Source organism: Medicago sativa, chromosome 3, assembly GCF_051527215.1.
Source record: "Medicago sativa cultivar Bolivia chromosome 3, Bolivia_mono, whole genome shotgun sequence".
NCBI lineage: Eukaryota > Viridiplantae > Streptophyta > Magnoliopsida > Fabales > Fabaceae > Medicago > Medicago sativa.
The window spans coordinates 3,018,433-3,030,121 of record NC_140751.1 but is presented as its reverse complement, the minus strand read 5'-3'; the positions used below and the strand labels follow the sequence as shown (position 1 = coordinate 3,030,121).

At 33.2% G+C, this 11,689-nt stretch overlaps 2 protein-coding genes across 2 annotated transcripts; both read right to left on the bottom strand.

Annotated features, from left to right (window-relative positions):
• Positions 1 to 1,166: 1,166 nt before the first annotated feature.
• LOC146934928 (beta-galactosidase-like) lies at positions 1,167 to 2,413 on the bottom strand. Its single transcript, XM_085750170.1, has one exon. It carries the CDS (start codon positions 2,328 to 2,330, stop codon positions 1,389 to 1,391), a length of 942 nt encoding a protein of 313 aa, XP_085606296.1. The 5' UTR covers positions 2,331 to 2,413; the 3' UTR covers positions 1,167 to 1,388.
• Positions 2,414 to 9,868: 7,455 nt separating this feature from the next.
• On the bottom strand, positions 9,869 to 11,013 carry LOC146934927 (beta-galactosidase-like). The gene has a single exon (XM_085750169.1). It carries the CDS (start codon positions 10,925 to 10,927, stop codon positions 9,986 to 9,988), a length of 942 nt encoding a protein of 313 aa, XP_085606295.1. The 5' UTR covers positions 10,928 to 11,013; the 3' UTR covers positions 9,869 to 9,985.
• Between the last annotated feature and the right edge of the window lie 676 nt (positions 11,014 to 11,689).

Below are 11,689 nucleotides of genomic sequence, written 5' to 3'. Positions count from 1 at the left end.
CGAGATTCTAAAATCCACAAGCGACCCTGGAAGCGAGATGCAAGCGAAGGTTGAGCTTCTCCCTGGAGGAATCTCGCTTAAGCGAGATGACCTCACGTAAGCGAGATTTGCTTGGTTCACACACTTAAGTTTTGGTCCTTGCTTGTCATTTCCTGCATAAATTGGGTAGAATTAGGCATATAAAGCATAAATGGTATAATTACAACAATTGATTGCTTTTCCATAGATAACTTGCATAACAAGTCACTAAAAATGCCTTTTTTAACACATGAAATATATTACTTTTGAGTACTTATCAGTAACGAAGAGACATCTTGAAAGATCACCAATCATAGGGTTTTTCTTCTTCGTAATTTGCAATTGCACATATAAAACCAATGGTAAACATATGCAAGCTATGTACATTGAGGTCACCTGACTGCAATCTTTACTTTTTTTTACAACTAAAAAAGGGGTATTTAATATGTTGACTATATCTAAAATCTTGTGTTGACCCCACATAAAGACAAATCAATGCCTTATAACAATCATTATAGGAGTATCATACTTCACTAAAAAAAATTATAGGAGTATTATACTTGTTAAAATAGTACTGCTTTGTACCGCGTTTTTAAAAATAGGACCAGTGTTATCACCGTTTGCGTATAGACATTTGTTTTTCTCTTTTTGACAATGGCATTCGGGTTTTAACTTGTAAAAAGAACATTGTTTTTTTTTGTTTTTATTTTTTTGATTAAGGTTTTTTTCTTTCTTTAAAACAAAGAGAAAATGCTAAAAAAAGATTAAAAACAAAAAATTGAAGTAGCCTGTAGACGAAGAAATGCTTAACAACAAGAAGCCTATTTTTAAGAGTTTTTTTTTTCATTTGACAAGGAGAAGTTGATTAATTTGGTCGATTTCACCCATCATAATTTTCTTCTTCGGAGATCATGGAACTCAACAATCAACTTGAAAATTATATCATGGATGTTCATTCTTTATGGCCACTTTTCTAATTTAGATGTGATTAGTGAACAAAGTTAAGGGAAAATAGACAACATATTGCTTATCCAATGATGTACTTAGTTTTGAAGCTATCATTATTGCTGCTTGTGGCAAATGCAAATGATGAAAGGAGGAGATTCTCTTCTAGAAATTTTGTGGATAATCAAATGTGCAACCGTATGGAAGATAAATTGTTAATGATTTATTTGTAACATACATACAGAGTGGTATATTTTATTGTATTGAAAGAAAAAAAGTCCTACAACACTTTTAAATAGAAAGACATGTAGAGTGAAGTTATAACTATTCAATATCAAGGTGTCTAAATTTCTCTAATTATTTTGCTTAATGATAATGATGTCATCATTTTATTAGTTATACATTTATATATTTTCTATAAATATTCATGATGAACAACCTTGATCCCACTTATTGAAATTTTTGGATCCGTTTGGGACTGTTTGGACAGACACATTGAAAGGGCCTTTAGACCCGACACCCAGTTCCTCAAACAAGACCAACGTGTTTACACCATTATTTAAGAATGACCTTGGCACTTCGTAAAACCTCTCAGATGGATCTTTAGAATACAACCAAGGCCAATACCTTCCAATACTTTGACCATTAACCCATGCTTGTCCTCTTAGAAGGTCTGCCACATCGAAGACAATAGGGTTGGTACCTTCCGGGGTCTTGAAAGTGGTCTTGTACCATGTCATTGGTTCTCCTACAGAAACATTATTTTTTTTCCATTGAACTCCATTTGTGGTTTTGGGATCATAGAACTTTCTAGCCATACCATTCATCCCAACTTTGTATGACCAAGTAGATTTTGATAAATCCAAAATAGCGTCTTCTTTTTCATTTGAAAAGAGTTTCACAGGACCCCCAACAATACCAGCTTCTTTCGTTTCAGGGAACCTTTTACAATTTGATTTACCAAATGTAATACTTAATAAACTTAAAATATTGGTACCTTTTTTCAAAGAAACATACTCTTCATATAGAAATCCAGGTTTATCAACGGTGCCAATTTGTACACCCCACCAAATTCCATTAATAAATGAATGAATAATATGACCTGTTGTATTCACTTGCAACCTTGCTTTCCCCCAAAGTTCTGTGTCATTTACGACTACTTCGGTCATGTACCATAAATAATCACTTGCCCCAGCGGTAACATTCTTTTGATCTAAAAGTTGAGATGCAGTAAATGTCCCTTTTCCTTTAAAGGTGTCTTCCATTGGTTCAGATGTCCATTCCCACTTGAGTGAGTTTCCTAATGAACGAGTGCAACACAATGCTAAACATGCTATAAGAAAGGTCCTAAACCTCATACTAGACATATTTTTCAAAGATGCAATTAGAAATTTCCAAACCTTAGGATTGGATGTCTCATCTAGGGTTGATGAACAAGTTTTTTATAAGCATAATTTCATACAAGGTTTTCTATTTTTAATGTATTTGTAAATTATGGATAATGTCCACACAATCGGATTAGGATTAATTTATGTCTATAATTAGACTCCCTTCCTACCTTAAAATTGTCTTTTGGTTGAGGTTTTCTTAGTTAAAAATAATGGTTGATTTTGAATTGTCATTTCCTAACTTGATGATTGGTTTTGTAAGAAATATAACGATTGGTTAACAGTTTTTATCTGCATTAATTATGCACTAGAATTTACATGGTCATATTTTATCCGTACTCCAAAATATAGTCATGTTGCACTTGTTATACATTATATTATTTTATGGTACAAACTTGCTATACATTATGTAATTATATGTAATATTAAAATTTTATATAACATTAAGAAATAAATTAAGAAATAATTTTCAAAATTGATTTAAAAGAAAATTGATTTTTTTTATTTTTATAAAAGTTAATTTTATGCATTCAAAACAATGTCATTTATTTACAAGATTGCGTCCGTTAACGCTTATTGACAATATGTTTTAAAATAATAAAAAGGAGGAAGAAAATGATGCTAGGTAGAGATAAAATGGAAAAAAAATAGTTACAATGAGGAATATAAATGGGAGCTTCTACCGCCATCACATTTTAACGGACTTAAATCCGTCACCACTCCCAACTAATGAGAAAGAAGTATTTTTTCAACAATCCATATCATCAAAGTCAATACATTTTCTCTCTTCCATCCGTTAAATACCTTTTCTTTTTATTTTTCGGTTTTATATTCAAGTATATTCATATTTTTCTATTAATGTTATGAAGGGAAATTCAAGTATATTCTATCAAATCATTTTATTATTACACGATCGATTAAGCTTTTTGAAAACTATAAATGAAAACAACATTAATAATGTTCCACTCAAAACAAAAAACATTAACAACTTAGCTCCAGAAAAATTCTTTCAAAATTCGGTTATTGATTATAGCGCCGGATTCGTGATCGTCGACAGAACGGAATGTAACGCCCTGGATTTTATTGAAGACATAAATTCAAAATTATTTATTCTTCAAAAAACATGTATATTTTTTTTAAATAAACTATTAAACGAAAATTGACGGAAAAGATATCTAGAAGGAAACTAATAAAATAAAATGTTATAAATTATTCTTTAAAATTCATTATCCACATGCTCATTTTCTAATTAAAATCCATTATCCACATCCTCATTTTCTAAAGAGTTAATAGGAAAAATAAAATAAACTTCGAAAAATATTTAAAATTACATGCTAAACATCATTCTTTCTTCAAAACTTCGAACTCATCAATACCTAAAATGTTGGTTGAAAAAAGGTTAGTATTCCTAAACCACAAAAATACAATCATACAAACATAAAAGCACAGGATAAGAAGAACTGTAAAACACTCACAACGTAAGAGTCAAAAACTCAATACAAATAAAAGAAATTAAAATATAAACTTTGTGGAAATGATGCATGAGATGCAACTAGACCATGATCCGGATATCTCCCCCGATTGGCATATTATCATAGTCGCCTCATTTGGCACCTAAAGATAAATAGTCCCATTTGAGGAATAAAAAATTGCCCTATTTGGCACAATGATAAATCGCCCCATTTAGCACCTATGGCACAACTATATGCCATGCTATACATAATGTATACTCTTTTAAATCATCATCACTTTCACAACTTCAATAAAAAATTCACACTTTCTTCAAACCTCTTTTCTCAAAATAACAAGCAAAATTACAACATAATGCCATGCTATGCCAAAAAAAAAAAAAGAGCCTCTCTCACACTAGACATGATATGCCACAAAAATTATTCACTATCTCTTTATTTATATGAAAATCTTCATCATTTTATTAGGAAAAGAGCTCTACTACCAACTTAGCATATGATTTTATAACTACATGATTGTATGGAATACCGCCCTTACCTCTTGGTGATTTTCCTTCGACACAAGATGTTGGAACAAAATGTGTTTGACAATGGCACTTTAAGTTTTGATGATAACAAGGTATGTAACGCCCACACTAAACGATCTAGAAAGTTTAGCATGTGCATTATCTTTAGTACTGGATATATTAAAATTTACAACTTAAATACATTCGAATGAATATCTTATACAACAATATGCGTTCGTACAATACCAATACAACAAAACTTGTCTAAAACATAGTAAATGCGTCCGTGAAATCCATATCATCCTGCAGCGGGTACGAACGAGCACTTGCTGAAATATCCATCCGGCTACGAGCTTGCAATATCAACATGTTTATCTGAAACAAATAAGAATTGGGATGAGACATAATGTCTCAGTGAGTTCTACCTAATCCTAGGCTATAGGTAACCTTGGGGAAAACCTACGGTCACCGCGTGTCTACAATACAACCTGCCGGTTGATTATACGTGTGTGGTCATGCTTGCCTAGACGGTCGTGCCCACTAGATCCGTCGTAGGTTCATCTTAACTTGTCATAGGTCTTGCTTACATCATACGTGTCATGGAAGTTAAAGGGAACCTAAGACCGCTAACTCAAGATACGCTAAACGCATTAAGAATTTACATGCTTATTCATGACAAGATCCTAAACCGGACGATTAGGGAAACCTAAGATCGTCTTTGGTTTAACATTCATAACTTACTCTATCTCATAAACTTGTACATGTCTAACATCATATCATAATCATACATAGTCATATTCATGCATACATAGATGTTAGCATTGAACAAACATATTATCTAAGTTCATTTTACGGAGAGCCCCGGGTGGAGTAACCCCGAGTACAATCCCATACATGACTGATGAAAACCTAGCTAAAGCACATCGTACTCCCTCAGTGACGTGCGGGCCCCCCTTGCGGAGCTTATCCCGTTCCCACGACACCTACGTTTTACATACTCATTTACCACGGATCCTTGATCGATCTCATTAGTGGTAAACTACACATACATCATAGACTTGATCATACATACATGAAGGTTTAAACCTATACATTCTTGCTCGTTTGCCACGGGTCCGTGATCTACCCGTCTAGTGGTTAACTACCTACGTAGACATTCTCTGAAGGGATTAGCTTATCTATTCACGGCTTAACATGTTTGCATGGTCATTCTAGTTCATGTGCGAGGAGAATACACTAATCAATTCGCGTCTTATCATAGATAGGACTCATGCTTAGCATTCTAGTTCTCGACCAACTATGTCGAGGCTCTACATTCATTCCTTTCCTTAAAGATTAGTTTGCTACCCAACTTATATCATATCATTCTGTCGTATGCCATGCATTACTAATTATGTTAAAAACTTGCTTCATTCTCAAGAAAACCTTTTAAATGATTATCAAAGAGGACCTTGGTTTGAGGGGTTTACTTTTATAAAAACATCATAGAGAAAACCTAGCATGAAACTGCCAAAAAATTGCCTGGAACGAGCCAACACCACGTTTTGGTGGTGTCAGCTTGCCATGGCGAGTTGGTGGTGAGCAGACCATGTGTTATGTGATCTAGCTCGCCATGGCGAGTCCTAGCTCGCCTTGGTGAGTTGTGATAGTCCAGAACTTGTAAAAATGGCATTTCTAGCTCAAAAACCTCAAAACCAAGTGGCCTAAGGTATATTTTAACTCTATGGATCATAGGATACCTGAAAAACATTCATATAGCAAGTATTTACATGTTTAGCAAGCATGGCATTAAAAGGGCAACTAATCACAATACATAAAACCCTAGAAATTCATGTTTTCCTTAAAAAGTTAAACACATAGTCCCAAGGGTGGGTAAACTATCTATAGAACTCACCTAATCATAATCTGCACATGATTCTCAAGCATCCAAGCATCACTTTCACTTCACATCTTTCAAACCCTAGCTTCTTGATCTTATAACATGAGGTAGGAAGTGGAAATCAAGCTTAAACCCAAGTCCAATATTGCTCCTTTGATCATGAAGAAACCATAACATGCACAAGTTCATGCTCCAACTTCCAACTTTACCAAAGACCAAACCCTAGCCTTGAATCTCTTCTTGTGAGAAGGAGTAGAGAAATCAACCCAATCCAAGCTTCCAAGTACCATAAAGATCTTGAAGGAATCTTGTACAAACATGCATCTTGATTTGGAATGAGTTTTTGGGAGGATTGAAGAAGAGAGGGAGGGCGGTGGGTAGAGAGAAGAAGGAGAGAATTTCCTTTCTCAAAACCTAGAGAGAGAAAGAACATGAAATTATGAAGATTTTGGCCCCAAAATCACTTATATACCCCTTTTACGTGAAAGTACCATTATGCCCTTCGCCTTAAACGTGTTTATACCGACACTGGTACTTAACTCGTGCTTGACTGATGTCATTAATAAACATTCTCCGTTACACTTACTTTCCATGAACATTCGTCCACTGGCACGTTTGACTGGTAATATCCCAATACCAACGAGCGGGATATTACAAGGTATTAAAAATATCAATTGGATATGTTAAATGTTTGTTCAAGTTTGCAGGACCATAGACAAAGAATTTAGTGTCTTTAAATCAAGCATAGGTTCTGAAAGAACAAATGAGAGCAATGGAATCTACAAAAAGGAAGCTTAAGTTGCAAGGAAGCATCTGAAGAAAAGAGGTTCTGAAGAAGAGAGTTTTGAACATCATCAGAAGCTGACGTCATCAGAAGTTGAAGATCATCAGAAGCTGAAAGACTGGAAGCTTTAATATTTGTCAAGAGTTGTGCTTAATCATGCCTATCATTGCAGAAGGAATTGAAGCCTGGAGCAACAGCTAATTCAGAGGAATTTGAAGTCATTGGATGCTTATTCCTTGAAGAGCGTTGGAAAAGGACAATAGTACAAATTGTACAACCACCTTCTCCATTACTATGTTTTGTGTCTGCAATAGTACAAGAACAACAGCTGTGACTTCGCTGGTATTCCTCTATACAAGGAATGAATTTGAAATTGTTCCCTCTTAGGACAATAACCAAATCAAGCAACAAATCATTGGTGATTTGATCAAGCTTCAACAACGACTCTTTTGATGTGCTGGCAATCAACAACGTATCTTTCACACCTCTATATAAAGGAGTGAAGACTTGAAGATTTGCAAGACTCTCACAACAATTTACTAGAGCCAAACCTCTGCAGAATTTGTTCCACATCAAAGTTCACTTAGAGTTTCTTAACAACTTTCATATCTTAGAAATTCTAGAGTCTTAAAGAGTCTTATCTGATTTGTATTGTGAACACCACTGATTGTATATCAAGTGTTCAACCTCAAACATTTTCTTTGTAATTCTGTTTGAATAAAAGTCTCTTGTAACGACCCAATATTTTATATACTTTATAAATATTCTTCTTAGTAATTTTATTTTTGCTTTATTATTTATTAAATAAATAATTTTACGTGTAAAGAACTAAGAAAGTTTTAGCACTTTTCCTTTATTTAAATCATTATAATCTAAAGTTTATTTATTTTATGAACATAACCTATGGGATTTTAATTAACTAATTAGTGTAATACATTATTCTATCATATTGGCAGTTCTACATTAGTTCACATGCTCCTTGATTTTTCTCCAATTACTCCGACCATGCAATTTCTTCCAGCACTAAACACAATTTAATTTTCTTTGGATACCTTTGACTAGGATGATTCTATCTTGATACTACTTTCATCCCCATTAATTTCTAGCTTAAATTCTCTTTGATCTTGTAACGCTCTCTTGTCCCTTCAGCATCATCTTGTTTTTCAAAGTATTTAACAAGACATTAATAGTCTTGTATAGCATGGTCTCCCTCCATTCATCCCCTTATAAGTTTTCTACATCAATAAGTATTACTCCCTTTCCACTTGTATTTCGATATACATGTCAATTACCAAATATATCTAGTTGACTGAATTAACTATAAAGATTAACTCTAATTACTCCTCTTTATTTTCTTGTTAGTACAAATCTTCCATGCCATCATTCCTTCATTAGGAACTCGTTTGACCTGGGGGGGGGGGGGGGGGGGGGGATAATTCATGGGTGAGATAAGTTGCAGAGGAGTGTAGAAGAAAAGAGGGAGGGATGAGAGAGAGAAAATTGAAGATAGAGAGAAAGAGAGTTGCAGAAGAGGAAAAAAGAAAGGAAAAACCGGAAAATACGGTATACTGATACGGTGTCAGTATTGTGGCCAAAATTTTGTGTCCAGTTATCATTTTTCTTACTGAAAACATAGTATTAAGTATTACATCAAACCTAACCCGTGCGTCGCACCGGCGTAGGTCTAGTCATATGTAAAACCTGTAAAATAAAAACCTTCCTTTGACATAATTAATTGAGTACACATGGCTAGATTTAATAGGTGTTGGGTTACTTACCCATAATTTTTTTAGTGTAATCTAGGCCTTACCTTAAAATTATAGTAAAATCAATTGAAATTTAATTAATAAAAATTTAATTAAGAGATGAAGATATCACACAATTGTCACATTTTATATAATGTGGTAACGAAGAGACATCTTGAAAGATCACCAATCATAGGGTTTTTCTTCTTCGTAATTTGCAATTGCACATATAAAACCAATGGTAAACATATGCAAGCTATGTACATTGAGGTCACCTGACTGCAATCTTTACTTTTTTTTACAACTAAAAAAGGGGTATTTAATATGTTGCCTATATTTAAAATCTTGTGTTGACCCCACATAAAGACAAATCAATGCCTTATAACAATCATTATAGGAGTATCATACTTCACTAAAAAAAAATTATAGGAGTATTATACTTGTTAAAATAGTACTGCTTTGTACCGCGTTTTTAAAAATAGGACCAGTGTTATCACCGTTTGCGTATAGACATTTGTTTTTCTCTTTTTGACAATGGCATTCGGGTTTTAACTTGTAAAAAGAACATTGTTTTTTTTTGTTTTTATTTTTTTGATTAAGGTTTTTTTCTTTCTTTAAAACAAAGAGAAAATGCTAAAAAAAGATTAAAAACAAAAAATTGAAGTAGCCTGTAGACGAAGAAATGCTTAACAACAAGAAGCCTATTTTTAAGAGTTTTTTTTTTTCATTTGACAAGGAGAAGTTGATTAATTTGGTCGATTTCACCCATCATAATTTTCTTCTTCGGAGATCATGGAACTCAACAATCAACTTGAAAATTATATCATGGATGTTCATTCTTTATGGCCACTTTTCTAATTTAGATGTGATTAGTGAACAAAGTTAAGGGAAAATAGACAACATATTGCTTATCCAATGATGTACTTAGTTTTGAAGCAATCATAATTGCTGCTTGTGGCAAATGCAAATGATGAAAGGAGGAGATTCTCTTCTAGAAATTTTGTGGATAATCAAATGTGCAACCGTATGGAAGATAAATTGTTAATGATTTATTTGTAACATACAAACAGAGTGGTATATTTTATTGTATTGAAAGAAAAAAAGTCCTACAACAATTTTAAATAGAAAGACATGTAGAGTGAAGTTATAACTATTCAATATCAAGGTGTCTAAATTTCTCTAATTATTTTGCTTAATGATAATGATGTCATCATTTTATTAGTTATACATTTATATATTTTCTATAAATATTCATGATGAACAACCTTGATCCCACTTATTGAAATTTTTGGATCCGTTTGGGACTGTTTGGACAGACACATTGAAAGGGCCTTTAGACCCGACACCCAGTTCCTCAAACAAGACCAACGTGTTTACACCATTATTTAAGAATGACCTTGGCACTTCGTAAAACCTCTCAGATGGATCTTTAGAATACAACCAAGGCCAATACCTTCCAATACTTTGACCATTAACCCATGCTTGTCCTCTTAGAAGGTCTGCCACATCGAAGACAATAGGGTTGGTACCTTCCGGGGTCTTGAAAGTGGTCTTGTACCATGTCATTGGTTCTCCTACAGAAACATTATTTTTTTTCCATTGAACTCCATTTGTGGTTTTGGGATCATAGAACTTTCTAGCCATACCATTCATCCCAACTTTGTATGACCAAGTAGATTTTGATAAATCCAAAATAGCGTCTTCTTTTTCATTTGAAAAGAGTTTCACAGGACCCCCAACAATACCAGCTTCTTTCGTTTCAGGGAACCTTTTACAATTTGATTTACCAAATGTAATACTTAATAAACTTAAAATATTGGTACCTTTTTTCAAAGAAACATACTCTTCATATAGAAATCCAGGTTTATCAACGGTGCCAATTTGTACACCCCACCAAATTCCATTAATAAATGAATGAATAATATGACCTGTTGTATTCACTTGCAACCTTGCTTTCCCCCAAAGTTCTGTGTCATTTACGACTACTTCGGTCATGTACCATAAATAATCACTTGCCCCAGCGGTAACATTCTTTTGATCTAAAAGTTGAGATGCAGTAAATGTCCCTTTTCCTTTAAAGGTGTCTTCCATTGGTTCAGATGTCCATTCCCACTTGAGTGAGTTTCCTAATGAACGAGTGCAACACAATGCTAAACATGCTATAAGAAAGGTCCTAAACCTCATACTAGACATATTTTTCAAAGATGCAATTAGAAATTTCCAAACCTTAGGATTGGATGTCTCATCTAGGGTTGATGAACAAGTTTTTTATAAGCATAATTTCATACAGGGTTTTCTATTTTTAATGTATTTGTAAATTATGGATAATGTCCACACAATCGGATTAGGATTAATTTATGTCTATAATTAGACTCCCTTCCTACCTTAAAATTGTCTTTTGGTTGAGGTTTTCTTAGTTAAAAATAATGGTTGATTTTGAATTGTCATTTCCTAACTTGATGATTGGTTTTGTAAGAAATATAACGATTGGTTAACAGTTTTTATCTGCATTAATTATGCACTAGAATTTACATGGTCATATTTTATCCGTACTCCAAAATATAGTCATGTTGCACTTGTTATACATTATATTATTTTATGGTACAAACTTGCTATACATTATGTAATTATATGTAATATTAAAATTTTATATAACATTAAGAAATAAATTAAGAAATAATTTTCAAAATTGATTTAAAAGAAAATTGATTTTTTTTTATTTTTATAAAAGTTAATTTTATGCATTCAAAACAATGTCATTTATTTACAAGATTGCATCCGTTAACGCTTATTGACAATATGTTTTAAAATAATAAAAAGGAGAAAGAAAATGATGCTAGGTAGAGATAAAATGGAAAAAAAATAGTTACAATGAGGAATATAAATGGGAGCTTCTACCGCCATCACATTTTAACGGACTTAAATCCGTCACCACTCCCAACTAATGAGAAAGAA